Source organism: Grammomys surdaster, unplaced genomic scaffold (assembly GCF_004785775.1).
Source record: "Grammomys surdaster isolate TR1022 unplaced genomic scaffold, NIH_TR_1.0 126063, whole genome shotgun sequence".
NCBI classification, from domain to species: Eukaryota; Metazoa; Chordata; class Mammalia; order Rodentia; family Muridae; genus Grammomys; species Grammomys surdaster.
Genome location: NW_021620873.1, coordinates 5,839,958 through 5,863,498, shown reverse-complemented (window position 1 = coordinate 5,863,498; position 23,541 = coordinate 5,839,958). Strand labels below are relative to the sequence as shown.

The 23,541-nt window shown below is 50.4% G+C and overlaps 1 protein-coding gene across 4 annotated transcripts in view; it reads left to right on the top strand.

The window, feature by feature from the left end:
* Window positions 1–8,825: 8,825 nt before the first annotated feature.
* The window catches only part of Cacna1a (calcium voltage-gated channel subunit alpha1 A), a 227,284-nt gene continuing 212,568 nt past the window's right edge, over window positions 8,826–23,541 (top strand). For 3 of the 4 annotated variants that reach the window (XM_028755490.1, XM_028755488.1, XM_028755491.1), the window contains exon 1: window positions 8,826–9,124. In XM_028755490.1, the coding sequence (XP_028611323.1) occupies window positions 8,826–9,124 (299 nt within the window). The remainder of the gene's footprint in view (window positions 9,125–23,541) is intronic. The other variant, XM_028755489.1, reaches the window with a different exon arrangement.

Genomic DNA, 23,541 nt, shown 5'->3' with positions numbered 1-23,541 from the left:
ACCATTCAGTCTGTGTGACGGTCTTCCATGCAGCTGCCCATCCTGAGCCCCCGCAGCTCTGTGCTGGTTCCTCATTCTTACTGCACATGCAGTGCCTCCCTACATGCTGCAGATTTCCTCATTCTGTCACCATTCAGCTCGGACACCACCATCTTGGACAATGGCTGCAAAATGACTGGGCGCACAGCAGGTGCCCAGGAAGGCAACGAGACGTGTGCACACAGAACGAGTCATGTGCACACAGAGCTTTCTCTTGCTAACTGTTTGCATTTTCTCTTTTCCTTAAAGTTCAGACCTCCAAAAAGTTGAACAAATAGCACGAAGAATTCCTGCATGTCCTTTGTCCAATGTCCTCAAATGTCAGCCTTTCCTAGGTTCACTCACTAGTTCTCTCCCTCTTTCTATCTTCTTGGGCTCCTGAGAGACTCAGTGGCCCTTTAACCTTAAAAACAGAGTTTCCTGAAATAGATCCATCTCTTGCACAAGCACAGAGGAAACGGCCACACCCTGGAATCAGCATCAATACATGTTACCCAACCTGCCGGGCACCAGCTGTGCCGTCTAATGTCCTGTGTGGCACCATCAGATCCTTGTGGTTGGATCTCCCAGGAGGTTTTCCTTAACTGCCATGAGTCACTCAGTCTCAAACAGAACTTGTCACACTGTCCCTTCCTAAGACACTAGTTCTGTAGCACACCCTTTAGTTTGACCTTGGTTGGAAACAAATCATTCACAGCCTGCATTCTTGGCAGAGAAATGCTGAGTAGTGTCCACGGGGCTCTGATTTACCATTTGTTTGTCTGCCAGAACCACAGTGCAGGGTCATTTACTAACAAGTGTCAGGCTGGGGCATACCCCAGTAGTAGAGATATTACCTAGAAATCCCCCAGTGAGGGGCAGGAGTGTGGCTCAGTGGTAGTCCCTACCTGGAATCCCCCAGTGAGGGGCAGGAATGTGGCTCAGTGGTAGTCCCTACCTGGAATTCCCTTTGAGGAGCAGGAGTGTGGCTCAGTGGTTAGAGCATCTACCTGGAGTTCCCCAGTGAGGGGCATGGGTGTGGCTCAGTGGTAGATCCCATACCTGAAATCCCCCAGTGAGGGGCAGGGGCATGGCTCAGTGGGTAGAGCATCTATCTGGAGTTCCCCATCAAGTGGTAGGGATGTTTGCTCAGTGGTTAGAGCACTGTTTGGGACCATAGCCGTTTCCAGCCCAGGTAGAGGCATGAGTGTGGGAAAAGCTTTGACACAGTGCATGTGTCGTTGTTTCTGACCTTTCTATCCATGCTTTTTAGACATCCCTGATAGTTCTTGTACATTTTCTTGGCAGTTGCCAAAGAGCCTGTTTACTTTGACAAAACAAACAAACAAACAAACAAAAAAAAACAAAACTCACCTTGCTGTATGGCACCCAGCACAGAGATGGTTTCAAACTGTTTTTCTCTAGCGAAAGAAAAGCAGGCTCCTCGGAGATACAACTTGTCCTAGGGCTAGGAGAGGCTTGTCTTTCTTGGAACTAAGGAAGAGGTTAGCAAAAGGGGACAGGGCAACGGCTTGTACTTAAGAGGCTCAGACAGGAGAATTGCTGAAAGTTCAAGGCAACCTCAGACTATTTTGAACTCACGATGTAGACCAGGCTGGCTCCCAGCTTAGATCTGCTTCCTTCTGCCTCCACATGCTGGGGTTAAGGATGCATGCTACCACACCCAGCTGGCTTTATCACTCTTCTCCTCTACCTCCACAGACCCTGGAACTTAATATTGGCAGGCGTGCAGCCAGGACGGCAGAGACATGCCTTTGGACTGACCCCTTCTTGCAGCTCAATGGCTGGCTTTGCTGGAAATCATGTTAGTAGGCGAGGGAATGTGATCTTGGAAAATCTCATAGGAAAATTCATTTTAGTGCTCCTTTCAGTCATACAACAGCCACAGGCAGCCATCACCTGACAAATGGACCCCAGCTGATGGATGGATTCAAGATAGAGCTGTGGCTGGGGCTTCTGGCCACCTGCTGTTAAACTCTGTCTGACTCGGAGGCTAGTGAGAGTCCAAGTCTTTCTCCCTGGTCGATAGTAGTCACTGGTGTTCTTGAAGGCCCAGGATCTACCATAGTAGTCACTTGAGATTCTGTGAGAAATTAATTCCTTTGTCTTAAAGAATGTCTCCTTATCTGCAAAATCAATGCCTGGTGGTAATGCACCCGGAGCCCATCACTTTTCAGGGCAAATGAGTTAAATTCTCCATGGAAAAGTTACTGCACAACAAAATTTTGCTGGGCATGGTACACACATTTTGATCCCAGTATTCTGGTACAGGACCAGAGAGGTCTCTCTGAGCTCAAGACCACCGGGTTCTAAATAGAGAGTTTCAGGCCACCAGGGCTGCACAGTGAGTCCCTATCTATCCAAAACCAAACAAAAATGAACATAGAAACAAACTGAAAAGATCACGGAGAGAGGAGAGTTGGTATCATTCTCTGGGGCTTTGCGGAAAGACAGTTAGGGCTGAGGAGATGGCCAGAGTCAGGAAAGGGCTTGCTGCCCAGGCATAAGGACTCGAGTTCAATCCCCAGAACCCATGTAAAAAGCTGAGCGTATGGTAGTGTGAGCTGTTAATCTTAGCTCTGGGGAGGCAGAGTCAAGGAGGACCCCTGGGGCTTGCTGGCTACCTAGTGAGGTCCAGGCCAATGAGAGATGCTGTGAAAAACAACATTAAAAAATAAAAGTGATGGTTCCTCTGACACACATATGCACACATGCACATGCAAGCACACATGCACACACACTTGTGCACACACATACATGGACACACACACATGCATGTGCACCCAAACATACATGAACATGGATGCACACACATGTCCATGTACACCTACACTAACATGAACATAAACATGGACACACACACACATGAGTTAGGGCTCAGCACTTGTTTTTTTTTTTGTTGTTGTTCGCTTGTTTGTTTTTTCTTTTTGTAGGCATAGTCTCGTAGACCAGGCTGTCCTTGAGCACCTGCTCCCTCTGCTCTGTCTCCTGAGTGCTGGGATTACATGTGTGCACCACTCCACTGGCTTTATGTAGTGCTGAGGCTAGAACCCAGGAACTTGTGTGTGTTAGGCAAGCATCTACCAACTAAGCTACACCCCAGCCTGGCACATAAACCTTCAACAGAGCAGCCCGTGCAGCTTGTTTATCTGTTATGGCAGCATGGGTGGGCAAGCACCCTGGAGGACAGTTTGTTTTTCACCACGGAGGAAGGCTGAGGTTGGCGTTGGGGCTTCCTGGTCAGGGTCTCCCAACAAATGACCATGAGAAATAGTGCTGCCAAACCAGCACCCAGCAGACTCAGCACCCAGAACCCTGCAGATATACAGAAATTTTATTGAAATTGATCACACACACACACACACACCACTGCATACACCCACCATATGAAGCTCAATTAAATTATTAAGCAACAGGCTGGGAGCAGGAGTCAGCTGATAGGACACTTTCTCAGTGCGTGAATCTCTGGGTTCCACATCGAGAACTGGGCGTGGCAACACATACCTGTAACCTCAGCACTCAGGATGTAGAGGCAGGAAGATCAGAAACTTAAGGTCATCCTTGGCTACATAATGAGTTTCAGTCCAGCCTAAGATACATGAGGCCCTGTCTCAAAAAAAGTAAATAAAACACAGAAGAACTCAAAGTCGTCAAGCGTGCTGCCTCGAGTCTGGAAGTCCCACAGAGAAGAGGCTGAGACAGGAGACCAGCTGAGAGTTTAAAGACAGTCTGGGTGCCATGAGACCCCAGCTCAAAAAAGAAAGCATTTTTATTTTATTGTTAACGTATGGTTGCTGTGCATGTATGACATATATGCATGGTGTGTGCACAGCGTGGCACACATGTAGAGGCCAGAGAACAATGTGGGAGGGGGTTCTCTCTGTCCATCTTTATGAGGAAGATCCCAGGATCTGACTCAGGCAATAGCATGAGGTTTGCAGGGCAAGAGTTTTTGCTGCTGAACCAGCTCACTAGCCCAAAGTTTTGTGTTTTGTTTTTTAAATGAACAAAGTTTGCAAAATAAACACATTTGTGCAATTGTTACCCACAGAGAGATGCTTCTAACAGGTCCCTCCAGGCCAGTCACTTCTTTACCACCAATGTGGTGGCCACTTCACCTTCCCAAATGACAGCAAACTTCTGCCCTGATTTGAACTTTATAGAATAGAAATTACACACACCTAGGCTGACAAGATGGCTGAGTTGGGAAAGATGCTTGCCGCACACACCTGACTGAGTTTGTTTCCCATGACCCGTGTGGTAAAAGGAGAAAACTGACTTCAGTTAAGTTTTGCTCTGATCTCCAAACGTTCATCTCAGCAGGTGCATACCTGCCACACAAACAGCACCCCCTGAACAGAAGGGTCAGCAGGATGGCTCATAAGGGAAGGGTGCCGTGAAAGCGATGTGACCCAAATCCTATCCCTGGCACCCACGTAAGGGTGGGACGAGCGAACCAACATCACAAAATGATCCTCCGGTGCTCACACACAAACAACACTGGTAATAAATAAAAGACGCAGATCTGGAGAGAGCCACCGATCTCAGCCTGTTCAGATGCTTAGCTGACAGACAAGCTCTGTTTTCCTTAGTGCATATCCGACTGTTCTCTATGGAGCACAGTGTCAATGGGTTTTAGACTCACGGCAGTGACTTAGGAGAATTTTCCAACCTTTCCCGGAGTGTGTATGGGTGGGCTACTGGGCTCGGGAAGTGGCTCAGCCTGTAACGTTCTTGCCATTTAAGCATGAGGACCTGAGTTGATTCCCCAAATCCCATATAAGAAGTAGGGTGTGGTACTACACTCCCAGGGCGGGGGAGGCAGAGTTTGGAAGATGTCTCAGGTTCGCCCACTAGCCAGCCTTGTCTACTTGGCAAACTGCAGGCCAGTGGAACTGAGGAGAACAAAAGAACAAAACAAAACCTGATGCCAACCTCTGTCCCCCATCAATCAGTCAATCAGTCAACCAGTCAATCAATCATCAGTCAATTCTTTAATTAAAAAGTCAGGTGGTACCTGAGGAACAATACCTAAAGCTGTCCTCTGGCTTCCAGGTGCATTTGCACACATGTGCTTGACCATCTACATGTATGTGTATACATACGTACATACATACATACATACATACAAAAAAATGGGGCTACTCTGAAGACTCTGGAATCTTTATCCTGGGACTCCATCATCCTCCAGATCCACTCTGGTCCAAGCAGCTCAGGGGGCATCAGAAATCCCTGCAGGTGAAGATGAATCTTACCAACCATCCTGGAAAGGCCCTGCAAGGTGCCGGTCTCCTGGGCTGACTCCTAATCTCCTTAGGCAGCAGCTTCCTGGTTTATGCTATTGGCCTTTGAGACAGTGAAAAGCAGAGCAGGGGCATGTCTAAACATCGTCACAGTGTGGCAAGTGCCCTGAGCATCCCCCGCCCAGCTCTGCCACTCCCCCACCCCCCCTGTATGGTGTGTGTGTGTGCACTCCCCCAGCTCTGCCCCTGTGTGTGAGAACTCCCCCAGCTCTGCCCCTGTGTGTGAGTACTCCCCCAGCTTTGCCCCTGTGTGTGAGTACTCCCCCAGCTCTGCCCCTGTGTGTGAGCACTGCCCCCAGCTCTGCCCATGTGTGTGTATGTATGTGTGTGTGAGTGCTGTTCCCCCCAGCTCTGTCCCTGTGTGTGAGCGACACCCCCACTCGCACAGCTCTGCCCATGTGTTTTAATCACTTACGCCAAGCATGCTTTATCAAATTCTTTGTTGTGATTTATTTATATGCTTCCTTGTTTGAGGCAGGATTTGACTAGCCTAAAGTGTACCCTGCAGCTCAGACTGTCCCTGAACTTAGAACAATTCTCCTGCCTCTGCCTCTTGAGTGACAGGTAGATACTACCACACCTGGCTTGTTTTGACAAATTAGAAAATCTTAAAATGCACAGGATAAGGAATTTATACACAGACATAACATCATTCTAGAATGTTCCAAATGAACTCAAATACTGTGTGTGTGGGCCAAGCAGGTTTTAACTAGCTGAAGATTTGCCTCCTCAGCCTCTCTCTCTCCCCCTTTCACTCTCTGCTTTCCAGTCTACAAACATTTAGGCTTAGTGAAATTCATGATAAATCACAATCCCCCTGCCTCAGCCTCTGAGTTCCATGATGGCAGGCCTGCACCTATAAAAAAGTTCCTTGATAATTAAAACAATTTAATTGTATTTTAAATTGTTTATGTGTATGGAGGCCAGAGCACATCTTATGAGAGTTGGATTTCCTCCATCATATGGGTCCTGGGAGTTAAGTTAGCAGGCTTGGTGGAAAGCCCTTTTACCCAGGGAGCCATCTTGCTGGTCCCTGAAATCCATTCCTTCTTTTTAGAACTTTATTATTTCGTTTTTTAAATATACACGTGTTTTGTTTGAACAAATGCCTGTGCACCACATGTCCAAGGAAGCCAGAAGATGGTGTTGGATCGCCTGGAACTGGAGTTATAGCTGGTTGTAAGCCACCATGTGGGTGCTGAGAATCCCGCTGAGGTCCTTTGGAAGAGCAGCCTACACTCTGCCTGCTTGGCCACATTTCTAGCTCACAAAACTATTTCTTGGTACATCTGATTTAGAAGATAGCTCCACATCCTATAACCCTGAAGCTACTACATGATTAGGACCTGAAGCATTGCCAATACATAGCCTTTCTCCACAAGCCGGCAGGCAAGCTCGCATACACATGGTGTCTCAGGCAATGCCATACTGTGGCCCCAAATAGAAAGAACCCAGATGCCCAGTAAAAAAAGAAACTGGACAAGCAAATTGTAGAATTTTCTCTATAGAGTATTATACAGCAAAGAAAATGTGTCACCCACAGGTTCTGCAGGATGACGCTTATTATGGGATCAAAAGAAGCAAAACATAACTCCTGCCGAGGAAGGCATGCCAAGGTCATAAATAAAGCTTAATGCTCAGGCAGAAGTTACACTGGCGCTGGCCTCTGTGTAGGCCCGTGGGCGGGTTTCTGGGGAGCTGGCTTCCAGGAGGGTTCATTCGCAGCAATTCCTCAATTTGTTCATTTGTGATTTATGTAGTTTTCTCTGTGTTTATGGAGTTTCCAAATACAAAGAAAGAAAAAAAAGTAGGTGGGCTGATCTAAGTGCCATATAGAGCAGGGGCCGAGCCGACCCAGGCCAGCAGCCCCAGTGGTCGCTCCTGGGAGCTCACAGGTGCTGCCACCAGGATCTCCTAAACATTAGCTTGGATTGCCCCCTCCCTGAGGCCCACAGCCTTCCTAGAAGTGCCCCAAACAGTCCTTCTAGCTCGTTAAAACTGTCTTCTGCTCTACAGACCCATATTTGTTCAGCGACGGCCACCCGCACCAAGTCTCCAGATCAAATCCTCTGGTCTTTTAAGTTTCTTCCTTCCTGCTGGGCACGCCTCGTTCTAGGCAGCGACGCGGACCTCGGGTGGCAGGCAAGGTCCCCTGTGCGGGAGGACTCTGTCCCGACTTCCCCCTGCGCGCCTGGCCGCGCCTGCTCCCGCGCCGGTGATTGGTTGCGCGTGTCACCGGGTGGGTCTTGCTCTAGGGCGCAGGGCCGCGATCTAGCCCCGGCTCCTGGCCGGGCAGCTCCCTCCTCGCACCCCGCACCTCTTCTTTCAGCGGAGCTGGGGGAAGGGAGGGAGGCGCCCGGGGGTGGGATGCTGCCAGGCTCTGCCGCAGCCCGAGCCGCTGCCGAGAGGCGCGCACCGCCCTCCCTCGCTCGTTCGCTCGCTCTCTCGCCTCCTTCCCCCCGTGGGGAATTTTCAAGACTGCGCTGCTGCAATTTCCCCCCGGCCGAGGCTGCGCCGCGCCTGGCTGCGCGCACACACGCTTCCGCGCGCAGAGGAGCCGGCGGCTGCTGAATCAGGAGGAAAACAGATCGGCTTTTTTCAAAGCCGGGGACCAGCGGCTCCCTGACGCCTCCGAGCCCCGCCGCGCCCCTGCGCCCCGCTCCTCCGCCCCCCGCTCTCCAGTCTGGTTGGATTTGGGGGAGGGGCTGCAGCGTTTTCAGGAATTTTCTATTCTTTCCAGGTCTAGGAAAGTCAGCAAAACAGACGGACAAATCCTTCGCTGCCACCCTCTTCCTATAGCAAAGACCTGGTTTTGGTTTTTTGTTATTTAATTTTTCCTTCTTTTTATTTTATTTTATTTTTACTAATGGGCCGAGCCCACGCCTTTAGCAAGATGCCAAGCTGACTCGGACCTCGGAGGAATTTGAAGCTAGTCGCTGCGTCCCAGGGAGGGGGGGACGTCCTTCGCTTAGACTTCGCGTTTTAAAGGGGGTGTGCATTGGAGCGTTGCTTAAAAAAAAAAAAAGACTGATCTTTTTACACTATTTTTTAACTGATTTTTTTTTTAACTGAAAAAAATTTTTTTTCTTCTCCGGAGTGGGTGGCCGGGGATCGCCTGGATCGCGTCCCCGGTTATTTTTGCCGCGCCCCTCCCCCGCGCCCCGCCCCCGCGCCCTCCCCCGCACCCCTCCTCCCGCCCGGGGTCACCGCCTCTGCCGGCATGTCCCGAGCCGCGCTCCCCGGCACGGCCGGGCCGTCCCGCTCGTGAGCCCCCCGAGCCGAGGCCGGGCGCCGCCGCCCGATGGGCTGGGCCGTGGAGCGTCTCCGCAGTCGCAGGTGCAGCCGCCGTCCCCACAGCCCGGCCAGCCTGAGCAGCGGCGGCGGTGGTGGTGGAGGTGGTGGTGGCGGTGGCCGTGGCTTCCGCAGCGCTCGCCGCAGCAACAGCAGCCGCCGCGTAACCCGAGGCCCTTTGCTCTTTGCAGAATGGCCCGCTTTGGAGACGAGATGCCGGGCCGCTACGGCGCAGGCGGAGGAGGCTCAGGGCCGGCCGCCGGGGTGGTCGTGGGCGCCGCGGGCGGCCGAGGAGCCGGGGGCAGCCGGCAGGGCGGGCAGCCCGGAGCGCAGAGGATGTACAAGCAGTCGATGGCGCAGAGAGCGCGGACCATGGCCCTCTACAACCCCATCCCTGTCCGCCAGAACTGCCTCACGGTCAACCGCTCCCTGTTCCTCTTCAGTGAAGACAACGTGGTGAGAAAATACGCCAAAAAGATCACGGAATGGCCATATCCTTTTGCCCCAGCCCGGGCGGCTGCGCCTCCCCTCCTCCTCCTCTTCCTCCTCCTCTTCTTCCTCCTCCTCTTCTTCCTCCTCCTCCTTCTCTCTCTGCGGGGCTGGGAGAGAGACCTGGGGGCTGATGGGAGCTGGGGGGCTTCTCGGCGGCTAGGGGCTGGAGATGGGGGCCCGGTAGCTGAGTGAGGCAGCCTCCAGGCCTGCTGGGCTGCAGCTGCAGAGTGAGCCTGCGAGTAGTTAGGAGGCTTGGGACTGGGGAGTGAGTGGTTCCTTGTGAAGACCGAAGGTCTGGATCCTGGGTCGCGCGGGGACACTGATGGGGGCTCTTCCGATGGGGTCTGACTTCTGATGGAACCCTAGCTTGGCCAGTGCCTGGACGATTTGGTTACAGGGTGGGAGAACCCATACATGTCCCCCTCAAGTCCTTTGGAATAGTACCCCGATCTCTCAACCCTGGCCTTCTACCCAAGGTGGGATCCTCAGGCCTAGGGTATGGGATACCATGTGGCCTGGCGGTGGAGAAGCCATCCCTCAGCTAGTGGCTCTGAGTGGGCCACCAGCTGCATTTGGGGACCATCTTTTTTTAGTGGTTTGAGGGACACATCTTCAGAACCTCTATGATCAACTTCCATTCCCTCCTATCACAGATCAGAGCCCCTTCAGCGTTATCTTTTGGGGTGTAAAGAAACATAATGGTATCCACCTGGTGAGGCTCATGGCCTGGGAAGGATTTTAGGTGGGTTGTTTCAGTACGAGGGAAGGCTGAAGGAACGGAAAGAAGTGGGGACCCTTTGAAGGGCTGCTTGTGGACTTGGGTTTAGCTTCTCATACACTGAAAAGCTGGGGAGGAACACCAGGAGGGTCAGCCTCCATATGGACATCTTGGGCAGGTAGGCAATCCCCCTTCCCTGTACGACCCAGAGGAAAATGGCAAAGAGCTGTTTTTCCTCTGCTGAGACTGATTGCACACAGAGCCCTGATTCCATGAAGTCCTCATTTGCTTCCCATAAACCTGGAAGAGGATATGCATCTGGGCTGATGCAGGCAGGCGCGAGTGGGTAGAGTCAAGGCTTCTCTGCCATCTAAGCATGACCCAGATTCCCGGTGTGGGGGGACACACCCTGCTCCCCAGGCTGGCTGGCCACCCTGCCATGCCCAAATGTGCCTCTTGGCTTTTCAGGCTCCAGTCTGTTGAGGGCCAAAATTATCTGGGCTGGTCAGGTACTTAGAGTTTGCAAGGGGTCTGTAGCTCCTCTGTAATGGGTGGGGCCCTTCTGTCTCAGGCAGAGCTGGGCTCTTGGAGTTTCTGCTCAAAGAGCATAGAGGGGTGCATTCACTTCTGGGGGGCTCCAGATGGTCGGTTCTTGGGGCTGTGAAATTATATCAAGAGAGCAGGAGGTTTTGGAGTACGTGGTTTACTTGGAGGCTGGTGAAAATTAAGATTTGTTAGTCAAAGGTCTTTTTTATTTTTTGAGGGATGTCTCCTTAACCACAGTGTTATTGGTGCTTCAGATAGGTGCCAGGATTTTACCCCTGAATTCCTCCTTGCAAAGGTTGGTCCTGAAGGCTGGCAGTGTGCCCTCCCAAACCTTCCAGCCCAGTAGCAGGCTCAGAGGATGCGTGACTTTAATATACAGAATGGATTGAGTATCTGGTGCTTGGAGAGTGTCAGGGGGTCTGAACCAGCTTCAGCTGGCTCTGGGGGCCGCCGTCTCAGGAGAGCATCACTGGACTGATGGGCTTTCTTGTCAAATGGCTTTCCCCTCTCTGTAGCCTTACAAGAGGAGGCAGAAGAGTTGGGGAGCCCCTCTGTTGTCCTCAGCTCACCCCTGTCCATCCTGGATGCTGCAATTCTGAGGGCTGTAGGTGATGGCCCCTCACAAGAGGCATGTTTGGGCCGAGCCCTGGGCACCAGGAGAGCACCCCAACCTTGTTTCTTGGCTAGTTCAGGCCTCACTTGCACTGGGTAGCTCTGGAATGAGTATGTGCTGTTTCCCGCCCTCTCTGCAGAGCCTCTGTTCCCTTTTTGGCCTGAAGAATCAAACACTGTTATACAGCCCCACTCCAGAAGGAAGCGCTTCCCATCCCAGACCCAGCAAACTCCAAGCCTGGTCATCATGCAGGGAGCTGCTTCCGGGAGGGGTGCGGAGGGAGGAACAGAAGACCTGAGGCTGTTCCATCAAGAAATTCAGGCCAGTGGGAGGAGATAACATAGCCTTGCCTGGGAATCAAGATACCACCACACAGAACACTGACTTTAAAAAGAAAAAAAAAAAACCCAAATACTATTGACACTGAAAAAAATAAGCACTTCAGTAATTTCTCTAAACTGTTTTTTAGGGAAGTGAAGACAGGGTCTCTATGACACTAGTTTTACTCTGGAATCAGGGTCTCACGCATGCTCAGCAAGCACGTTAGCAGCTGAAATATATTGAGAATTTTTTTAGAATAAAGTCTAAGATGTGTACAAGTCTAAGAGTTGGGTCTGGCACCATTGATGAATGTGCAGCTTCCAGGCTAAAGGACCTGTAGCCTTCCCTTCCTGCTCACACCCGAACACGATCAGCTGACCTTCTAACCTTCCTTTAAGCCTCATGTACTGGAGCAGTGTTCTTCTGTACCTTCTTCTCTGTGGGTACCTTTAAGATGTTTTCTCATGCTGCAAGTGTATCTACTGTGTGGTGGCCTCTGGGATGTTTATCATGGGCCTTTAGGGGTGTTCTCTTCTATGCTTTCTGTTGTTTCCCTCCGAGCTGGTCTTGGAGTGGTCTGCCTGACCCCACCAGTTTCTGATGCGTGGAGCAGGGCATACTTTTGGAGGTCAGTTTTCTGAGGGTCGTGTGGCCATACGAAAGATGGCCACCTTTGCTGTCTGTGGAGGGGGAGGGATTACAGGGCTGTGGAGTTGACTGTGGCAAAGGGAATATTCCTCCCCCTTGCCAGTTCCAGTGTGTTCAACTGCTAAGGGTAGACCCTTGCTTTCTCTCCACTTTGGGACAGTTGGCCACCTCAGTTCCATCCTCTCTGTCTCCCAGCAGCTCTGGCTAGAGGCCGGTCTCAAGAAGAGATGTCCTTGCATCCGGGTAAGAAACTCTGAGTACGGTCTATAACCTGTGCTGTTCTCTCAGTGAGCCATACACCTTCACATGTGGTCCCACTCATTGGAAGTCTAGTTAGAATGTGGAGAAGAGGGGCCGTGATGACCCCCACAGAGATCGCATCTGTTGATTCCATAAAAGGAACCTCAACTTTCCTCGAGCGTCCCCTCATGATGCCACCTGCTCCATCAAATGCCAGTGTCATCTTTCCACCCTCCTCATGCCAGTGTGCCTCCCTGCCCTGCCTGTGAATCCTGACTCTCCAGTGCTAGGGCCCTGGCCTATGTGCTTCATCATACACTGGCTGAGTCTGTAAAACTCAAGAAGGAGCCTGGAGTCACCGTGGCATCAGGGACCTGTGGGCACTGGCTAATTGGTTCTCGTGCAGAACTGAGAAGTGTGATAGGACCCTCAAGAGATGCAATAGCATGTGGTTAGACATTTGGCCTGACCTGAAACATAGAACGCTCTAGAGAGTTTTGCTGAGATGGAGAGATGTTTTGAGCTATAGAGTTTCTCTACTACATCCACCCGCCAGGAGTTTCCAGAGAAGTCATCTGGGAAGTAAGAATTATCCTGGCTTTGCCACTGGGACGTTTATTCCACAAAGGTATGATCCCTCACCCCTAGTCTCCGAATCCAGAAATCTCTCAGAGCCTGAAGATCTGCCCATCTGGAAGCAAAACCAAACTGGCTGAGGGTCTGTGTGGTCTTTTGAGGTGCTGGGATGGGAGCCAGCAGACCATGCATGCCGGGCCACTGAACCCCAAGCCCCAGCTCTAGTGCAGCCCACTTGGCAAGCATCAGGGTAGGTTTTGAAGTAGAAAAACCAATGTGTTTAATGAAGGTCTGCTGATGCAGTCCCCACTCTCCCACCCCATCCATCCTGCCAGGAATATCGCAGAGACAGGGGGTCTAATTTAACTGTGGTGTTCAGCTTAGGATTTTCTGACTTAACATGAGGCTAGAGAAAGGGCATACAGGCAATAGGTACCATGATCAGGATCTTGAGTTGTGGTCCTATCTTGGGCTAGCAGTATATGGTCTGTCGACAGCTTGCCGTGCTGGGCAGCTGAACAGACAGTAGTGTCAGGTGGCCAGTGATGGCAAGGGTGATGGCTGACGTGGGCTCATTCAGGGGCTGCAGGGCCGATTCGATGATTTCAGTTTATCTGGTGGTGTTGTTGATTCTTCAAGACGTGGTTCCACCGTAAGCAAAGGAGCATCTGTCTGGCAGGGATTCTGGGTCTTATGTTTGTAGGGTTTCTTTTATTAAAATGATGGTTCTGGTCTGTCGTTGGCCTTGGGATGTGGCTCGGATTCTGCCTTTTCATCAGATGTTCTTTCCTCTCCTCCCGCCTCCTCTTTGAGACAGATTTCACTATATAGCTCATGTTGATCTTGAACTCATGACCCTGATGCCTCAGTCTCCACAGTGCTGGGATTGTATCCAGTGTGCTTCTGGGGCCCCTCTGCTGCCAGCTCAGGGCTGTACGTTGAGTCTCCAGGTCATCCTGGCATGTCCTGTGGTCTGTTCCCGTCTGCTTGGAAAGTAGGTTTACCGAGGTGTGATCTCTTTGTATCAGGCTCTGTCTTTCGTGCGTATTGTTTGATGAGTTTTGACAGATGCGTAGGCTGTGGAACCACTGCCCTGTTTGACATACAGAACAGCTCCATCTCCCCAAAATATTCCCTGTTCCTCTTCTGAGTCAGCACCTCACATCTCCAGTCCCTTGTGACCTGTGACCTCATCTCCTTTTCTAGAGTTCTTTTTTCTTTTTCTAGAAGGTTCTAGAAATAGAATCATGCACTAGCTTTTGTTTTTCTTCAGTGCTATGGATGGAACCCTGAGCCTTCTGCACAGTAGGCAAGAGCTCCACCATTGAGCTCCAGCCTAGCTCTTGCTTTTCTGAGGCAGTTTCTGGATCCGCCTGCCTTCTTGATCTGCATCCCAGTGCTGGAAGTCAAGCAGCACAGAGCTTTCAGAGGCTGGCTTCACTCTGGTCTGTAGTAGCCTGAGTATCATTAGTGTACCTCCAACTCCCCCCACTGGATCCCCGACTCGTTAGGTAACCCTGGCTTCCCCAAAACTCACTGTTTAGACCAGGATGGACTCAAACGCACAGAGATCTACCTGCCTCTGCCTCCTGGGTGCTGGGATTAAAGATGTGATTTCTAAGCAGTACTCAGTGGATGGGCTACAGTTTGTCCCCTGGGTCCCAGCTGAAGGACAATTTGGATGTCTCCAGTGTGGGTGATTATGATCAGTGGCAGCTGGTAATGCCACTGTCCGGGTTTTATTGGGAACACTGTGGAGATATAGTTCATTTCTTTTTGGTAAAGGCCCAGGTTTGGGACGGGTGGGTTTCCTGATAGGAGCAGGCTTAATTTTGCAAGAGATGAGATGTCCAGACTGTCCTCCAAGGTGGCCACAGGGAGCTGTCTACTGTCTGTTATCCCTTAGATCCCAGATTCTGAGCTCCACACCAAGGGATGGCCTTAGGAGGGAAGACCAGACCCCGTGCTTTGTAAGGGACAGTGGTTAGATACCATAGCTGGGTGTGACTGAGGGTGGACTCAGAAGCTCTGTGTTCACGCTAGAATCGGTCCTTGTTTCTGCAGTGGCACAAAGTCAGGCTCCGTCACTCCACTGCCTTCATTACAACAGATCTGTGCTGGCCAAGTCGCCTTAAATGCTTGCTGAGTGAGCACAAGAAGGGCCTGTCTTCACCCACAGGTTATCTGCTGCAACATCTGATTTGGCCTTATGCAGATATTTTCATGTTCCAGGCCTTCAGGGCAGAGGCCTGGGGGCTCTGAACAAAGCTGTTAAGGCAGGGAAGGTCTCTTAAGTGGTGCTTGGGCAATTGAAAGCAGGGCCTTTGTAGACGGAAAGTGAGCTGTCTGCCAGGTGATTGGGTGCTCACCCTTGTTGACTGCTGTTCCATAGAATAGAACGTGTATGCACTTTCTCTCTGGTGAAGTCGCCACTTGGAGGGTTTACTTGGCCCCACTCTCTTGCAGCTAGTACATTTCCAAGAGCCATCTCTTCCAGAAGGGGCCATGAGTCTCGAAGAGGACAGAGGGAGAAGAAAACCTTTCAGGGGCTGGAGATGTGGCTCAGCTGGTGCTTGCCCAACATGCACAAAGCCCTGGGTTCCATCCCCAGTGTTGTAGAAACTAGGCATTGTGGCGCACATGTATGACCTCAGCACCTAGGAGGTGGAGGCAGGAGGATTAGAAGTACAAAGTCATCCTGGGCAGTTTGAGGCCAGTCTGGGCTACATGAGGCCCTGTCTCAGACAAACAGAAACCTCAATAGAACAAAACAATAACCAGGCAATCCCTGGCATGTGAGTAGGACCAACCTCGAGTGTTAGATGTCTTTAAGCCACCCCATCTCTGGTGTTGAGGCCCGAGTTTCCACACTGCAGGTTATGAGGAAGCTGCTTTGGCTAGCATATTCAGATGCTCTTGGAGCAGAGTTGTGGGGTGCTGCTGAGAAAATGATTGGCATGTCAAGAACTTTCCAAAACAGCATTCCGTTCTGTCTTCAGTAAGTAGTTTTGGGGTGTGTGTGTGTGTGTGTGTGTGTGTGTGTGTGTAGACAGGACTGTCTTCTGAACTCCTTATCCTCCTGCCTCTGCCTCTCAAATGCTGAGATAATAATCTTGGGCTTCCATGTAGGTTTCCTGGGGGGTGTGCCTAGGATGGGGCTGTGTGCATCTGCCAGGCTGGATACTATTGCATCTAACATATCCCTCAAACACTGTGCATCCTTGATTCTTTCTGGAAGCTTTCAGGGAAAGGGAAAAAACCCAACAAAACAAAACAAAACAAAAAAACCCTCACGTCCGTTTGGCCCACTTTTTGATTCCCTTCGGTCTAAGATAAAATTACTTCCCTTCCGCTGCTCCCTCCCTCTGCTCAGTCCCTCCCTCAAGGGTGACAGGGTGAGGGTTTGAACTGTGTAATTAGCTTTCTGGAGCCTCCCTCCCAACCCTTGTCCTGTCCTTCAGAGCTGGTCAGGAGACCAGCTCAGAATGAGACCAAAGGCTCTAGCAGCTTCTGTGGCCATCCCTGGGTGATCACTGTAGACCCACCAGAAGATCACTGCTCAGTTTAGAATTTGGGAGTTTTCTTGGTGTGGAAAACCCACCTATCAGGAGAATCACAAGTTTGAGGTCAGTCTTGGTTTTATATCAGAAACCCAAACAAAACAGTATGTTGAGTGCGCCTCCCCAAACTCCCAGTTCTGTCTCCCCTGAATATCTATGAGAGTGAAAAACTCAAGGAATGTCCTTGGGGGTTGGGCAAGACAGGCAGTCTGTGTGAGCTGCCTCTCCCAGTAACTACCCTGGGTTTCTGAGGTGCCCATCAGTTCTGAACAAGTGAGGATGTTGGTGTCTACAGATGCATTCCTGTCATTTTGGGGTGCTGGGGATTGAACCCAGGGCCTCACATCCATTGGTGTGTGTGCTTCGTTTCTGGTTGTGTGTAGCAGCAGGTCGTTTACTCTTTCAACAGTTCATCTATCCTGGGTGATGTACATTCTGGATATTTCCAGTTTGGTGTGATTTTATCTCTTTTGCCTTTCGGAGCACTGCTAAAGTGATCTGTGGGTAGTTTCTAAGTCAAGGACTGAATGAATTCAGGGTTTCTTTGAGTCCATGCCTGGGCATCAAGTTTCAGCCAGAGTCAGCTGAGAGCTGTCAGTGTTTAGCAGACACCAGCTTCCACACAGGTTAGTCTCAAGCAGTCTCTTAGTCCACAAGTGGTTCTTCTGCAAGACTGGATCATTCAGTCAGTCCCTGGCCTGTGTGTGCTTGTGGGAACTCGTGGTTTGGGCCTTGATAGTGGCAATGGCTACATGTGTGGGGCAGAGTGGAGGACTCTAGCCCAGCAGTGGCTGTGTCTCAGATCCCACCTGTGAGGGCCACTGGCTGGATGATCTCAGATAAGTCTCCTGTGCCTTGTCTTCTGCCGCAACTCAGTGTGCAAACTAGACTTCACCCTCAGAAGCTAGTCCTCAGTACAATAGGATTGAGAGGTAAAGTCTGAAAGGTAACTAGGTGGAGCTGGAGGCGTGGCTCAGTTATACAGTTCTGCCCTAGAATCCTCCAGTGAGGGGCTGGGGTGTGGCTTAGACACAGAGACCCTGCCTAACATCCTCCAGTGAGGGGCTGGGGGTGAGACTTAGTGGTAGAATTCCTGCTTAGGGTCCCCAGGTGAGGAGTTAGGGGTGTGGCTTGCTGTGTGGAGTGCTTGCTCTGGGCTCATCTCATCTACAGCAAAGATGGAAAAGATGAATAGAACCTGAGGGTCCTCCTTGTGTGAATAGGCTAATGCTGTTGTCAGGGTAATAGGCTTCCAGAGACAGGCTGATTCCCCCCAGTTCCCCGGCCTTCTCTGAAGCTTTCTCTCTTGCCTTTCGGTTTCCACCATGGGCTGATGCAGTGTGATGACCCTCATAGATGTGCTTTTGACATCGGGCTTGAAAGCTTTGAGAAACACATTTGTTTTCTTCATACATTACCCAGCATGTGATATTCCATTACAACATCACACAATGGCTGAGGGCATCGTGCCGTCTACGTATCAGGCTTTTAGTGGCCCTCTTCTCGGATGACTGACTGACTGACTGACTGACTGCGTTAGTTCAGGCGGTGCTTCCTATGGTGGGCAGCACTCAGCATAATGGACTTTTCGCAGGGAGATGGGTGGATAATGGACATATTTGGGCTTCTCTGACCTGATGCTTGGACTAGTGTATGACACATAGTAGGTGCTACCTGTGTTTCTGTCCCACTCTGTGTCAAACACTCCTTCGGCACATTTTTATCTTATTGTTTGGCGTCTATGCCGGGCTCATCCACAGTCACTTCAGGATCCAAGCCTAAGGGAAGGCAGCTACAGTCTTATTTCCTTTTCCCCAAGTGCTGGGGAAGTAACCCAGCACCTCCTGCACACGCTCTGCCAGTGCTTAGCCACCGAGCTGTGCACCAGACCTGCTGCTGGGTAATACTGGAATCTCTTGGTTCGCAAGCCCAGGCCAGATTTCCCACCTCTCGACCATCTGTTTGTATGTTCCTAATCACTCCCTCCCGTTCTCTGTGACCCAATGCCAGCCTCGCCTCACCCCCAACTGCTCCTCCTTCCTCTCCACATCCTTTTGCCGCAGCCCGCCCTGCCCCTGTGAGCCTCTTTTCAAGGCATCTGATGCTTCAAAACCGTAAGAGCAGACCGTCTTCCTCAACGGTCTTGCAAGGCTTCAAGCTGTTTGGGCACTGAACAAACTGGAAAGAGATGGAAAGGTTTGTGGCCTTTGACTACTTTTGCAAGTTTCTTTGAGTGTGAACTTTTGACATTTCTATCAGTTTTTAATCACATTGAAGCTGTGTCTGTTATGGATCAAGGCTTGGGGAAGAGGAGGTTTGGTGAAGTTTTGGTGGATGTGTGGGTCAATAGACAGAAGGACTGTGTCTTAGGTATTTTCTGACCAAGGCAACGTAGAGAAGGAAGTGTTTATTTGGGCTTATGGTTCTGGAGGAATAAGCATCCATCATGGTGGGGAGACACAGCATGAAGCATCAGCCATGACGGCAGGAGCAGGAAGCTGAGGGACCACATCTTCAAATATAAGCATAAAGTAGGGAGCAGACTGGAAGTAAGGCAAGACTGTAATTTCACAGCCCACTCCCAGTGGTGTACTTCCTCCAGCAAGGCTGTGTCACATAGACCTCCCAACACAATGTCACAAACTGGGAACCAAGTGTTCCAATACTGGAGCCCATAGGGGTCATTCTTGTTCGAACTACCACAGACAGGCACATGGATGAATGTGTGGATGGATGAATGAGTGTGTGTGGATGCATAGGCGATGGGTGGTCAATGGAGAAATGAATGGATACTAGGATAGATAGGTGGGTGTGTGGATAGGTAGATAGATGAGTGAGTGAACAGGCTGGTTGGGAGATGGATGAGTGGATGGATGGGTGGGTGAATGGATGGATGGATAGATGGATAGATGGGTGAGTGGGTGGATGGATGGATGGATAGATGGATAGATAGATGAGTGGGTAGATGGATGGGTGGACAGTGGATGGATGGATGAGTGGGTGGATGGAGAGATGGATGGACAGATGGACGGATGGATAGATGAGTGGGTGGATGGATGGATGATGAGTGGATGGACAGGTGGATGGGTGGGTGAGTGGATTGGTGGGTAGATGGTCTGGGAGTAAGGATCAGTATGTGGACGGATGCATAGACATAATGATGAAGGAATCTGATTGGAAGATGGAAACATGGATGGGAAGGTGGACGGGTAGCCGATGGATATCAGAGCATGGTCTAGGCAAGGTCTGTGCTCAGTCTCTGACGTGTGCTCTTATACTGACTTGGGAGCATGCCATTCTCTGCTGCCGCCCTGCCATGCCTTCTCCGGTAACAGCCCACTCTTCTCTGCTGCTCCTGAAATCCAGTAGGCTTGAGTGGTTTTGTCGTGCGTCTCTAACTAGGCTGCTCTTGAAGATCAGAGAACAGGCACCTGCCTCCGTCACACTTGGCGTCTCCTCACTATGCCATACACCAGTGCTCAGTTGGCTCAGTGTGGGAAAGGTTAGCGGAGTTGTTGAGAGACGTTATTAAAATCTGGAAACATCTCATCTGTTTGCTTCAGCCGTGGGACTGAATTGGAATTCCTTGGCTTTTGCTCTATGGGTAGAATGGTTGCCCTGAGGTGGTGACGTAGTTGGGACCATCTCTCCTCCAGGAGGACTAAGGAAATGCCTATGATAGTCACCCAGCATCCAGAACACACAGATTACAGCATCACAGAGTCCTGTGAGGCATTACGGCCTGATCCCTGTTGTGTCTCTGGTCCTATTCACCCATTATGTGCCTTCTCTCCATCCTATAGATCCAGCTCATTTGCATAATGGTGCTCGCTCCACCTGAGTCACTTCCTACAAGTCTCTATAGTTGCTCCTCCCTAAGTCTCCTTCTCCAAGAGGCCCAGCCTCTTCATTTATTGAATAGCAAATGTACAGAGACACATGGGAAATCTGTGGACATTCTCTCACGCACAAAGAGCTTCCGGGATATTTTGATATATATCTTGTTCATACTTTTCTATGGATACAGACTTGTGACTACAATTCCATGTCCATTTGGGGACACATCAGACCACCATGCCTGGTCAGGCAGGTTATACACTGAAGAGAGGTAACAGCTCACACATCAGAGGCATCACATAGCTGTATATTTGTTGATGGAACTTAAGAATCTTGCTCTGACAGATTGAAGATATTATGACAGCTTTTGACAGATGGGCTTAACAACTTGAGAAAGGGGCGTCGTGTTTAAATTCTCACAGCGGTGCTGTATGCATTGGCAGAAGCCCCAGAAAAGAGTTTTGGTAATATCTGGTGATATTCTGCTTGCTAGGGTTTAAAGCACCTCCTGTCACTGCTTCTGAGGCCTGGCTGTTCTAAACAACACTGCAGGGAACATCTTTGTGGTGACGATCTGTCTGCGGTGCTGATAAATTCTCAATGGTGTTCCTGTCTCCATACCCAAGACCATTGTTACATTGTTACTACTGCCTTTGAATCTGTGGGAGGGGCTCTGAGGCAAGTTGATTGGCGTATTCAAGACGTGGATTGCGCACAGAAGAGGACGGACAAAGTGGTCCACATGTAAAGCTACGCTTTTGGGGTAATTTTATTTTTCAATGTCTGGAGACATTTTTGGTTGTCATGGATGTGGGTGGTCGGGAGGGATGCTGCTGTTACCTGGGTAAGAGTCAAAATTGCTTTGAGGCACCCCAAAATGCTCAGGACAACCCCCACCACCACCACCAACAACGAAGTTCCTCAGCCTAGGGAGCTAGGAAAGCAGAGGCAGAAAAACCCTGATGCCCTGGGCTACTTTGAAGGATGTGGGTGGGTTTAGGATTTTTGGGTGACTTAAATTTCATTTACAGCTTTTCTTCCCTGCTGGGTGTCTAAGCCAGTTTTCTGTGAACTTCAGATCTCACACGATCAGCAACAAGCCTGCTACCAGCAGATCCGCTGGTATAAATATAAATGAGGGTGTGGAGGGACTCTCAGCTGGAGTCAGGAAATGTGGGATGTAAGCTGCGGTGGCCTCTCCTCTTGCCGCCTCCTTCTGTTGCCCAGCTCTTAAGTCGTGCCTCACTATCTTTGGGTTCCTGGTTTGGACATCTCTGGTGTAACTTGTGGTTCTGGGGTCCCTTCCTTCTGTCATCAGGGTGCACCTTAGGCATCCCCAGTCGACAGGCATGGAGCGATGAGGGTTGAGATTCGAGGAGAAGCAAGCCTAGTCAGCTGGTCATCTGCTTTTACTGAGCACCTATTATGTGCCACAGAGAAGATTGAGAAGACCAGGGTCATGTGAACAGCATAGTTTACTTCACAGGAAGTGACAGTCTGTCCCCATTACCCTGCCCCATGTGCCTTACACCTTTGATGGTCTGACATAAGTAGGGTCATGTGTTGTCTCTGCTTTAGGACTGGGCTTTCCCCATCAATACTGGTCAGAAGGCCTGAGTGAACATATCTGTTTTTCTGTTTCCCTAGGAAGTGACATGGATTGCTTTATTCTCGACAGCGTCCTGTGTCAAAAGTAGAGTCTAGGGGCTGGAAGGTGATAAAGTGCTTGCTTTGCAAACAAGAGCCTGAGTTTGAATCCTAGCAGCCATGTAAAAAGCCAGACAAGGTGTGCCGTGTGCTTAATCCAAGTGCTGGGGCAGCGAGCCAGGCAGGTCCCTGGGGCCTGCTGACCAGGCATCATAGTCTGGTCTGTGAGTTAGTTCCAGGCCACTGAGAGACCCTGTTCAAAACGAGGCAGACAGAGTTCCTGGTCTGTGCATGTTTACAATTGAATAAAATGAACACACACACACACACACACACTCACACACACACATACAGAGAGAGAGAGAGAGAGAGAGAGAGAGAGAGAGAGAGAGAGAGAGAGGAGAGAGAGAGAGAGAGAGAGAGAGAGAATGATGATGGTGATGTCTGAATCTGTTCTGCTCCAGTTAACTATACACAGAAAGTGGTTCGAATCCCTTCTGGATGTTTGTGTGCAACCGGATTCTATAAGCCTGTTGGTGTTTGAGTCTGGCTTTTGAGATCAAGGCTGTCTGTCGTGGTGCAGGGTCTGGAAAGAAGCATAATCTGATTACCTGTGTTCAAATCCTAGTCCTCCCTAAATGTTAGCCACGTCATTTGACAAAGTGGCTTTGGCCCTGAGGCCCTGTGAGGTGTCCATCGTGTGAAGCCTCAGGTGATGGGATTGTATTGCAGCTCAGAACCAACATAGCACAAAATGGGTGCTATTTCTGTTACAGGAGAGACACTAGTTTGGCATACAGTGCAGAGGCACATGTGTTTCTTGTGGCCTGTGGGGAGATAACGGCTCCTTTATTTCAACAGTTTCCAGAGTTAGAGCAAGCTCTCTCAGCCCCCAGCCAGCGTGGTTGCCTCCTAAATGACCAAATAGGATTTCATACCATGCCCCAAACTACAGAAGCTGGATCATGGAAACTGAACCATTTCCTTCTGGTGTGATATGTTGTGTGTAATGGAGCAGAGAGGCTAGGGTGGGCCTCAGAAGACTTTGGATTACTGTCACATGGCAATGTGGTGACAGTCAGTGTCATACTGGCTTCCTAGAGAGGCAGGAGGCTCACCAGACCCTCATCAGACCCCATACCACTCACTGCCCCTCTGTGGTGTGTGGTCTTGGGAGCACTAGCAGAGGGGGAGGGGAAATTGATTGTGGTTTCACCTGTGCTGGGGTGGGGCTTGATGACACGGCTGCCTTGGCATCACCAGTGTCCTAGTGCCATTTCTATTGCTGTGATGAAATGTCATGACAAAAAAAAAACAAGTTAGGAAAGAAAGGGTTTATTTAGCCCACACTTCCGTGTTAGCATCCTCACCAAAGGGAAGTCACAGAGGCGGAAGCTTGAGACAGCCAGTCACACCACATGCAGCCACGAGCAGGGAACTAAATGCACCATGCCACTTGCTTGCTAAGTACTTGGCTAGCTTTCTCTACTCACATGTAGCTCAGAGTCCCAGACCTAGGGATGGTGCCAACCGTAGTGGGCAGTGCCCTCACTCATGGATTAACAATCAAGATGATCCCCCACAGACATAGCCACAGGCCAGCCTGATCTAGACAGTCCCTCAATTGAAAATCTCTTCCTAGATGATTCTAGTAGTCATCAAGTTGACAGTTAAAACTAACCAGCACAGCTGGGCGGAGGTGAGGATGCA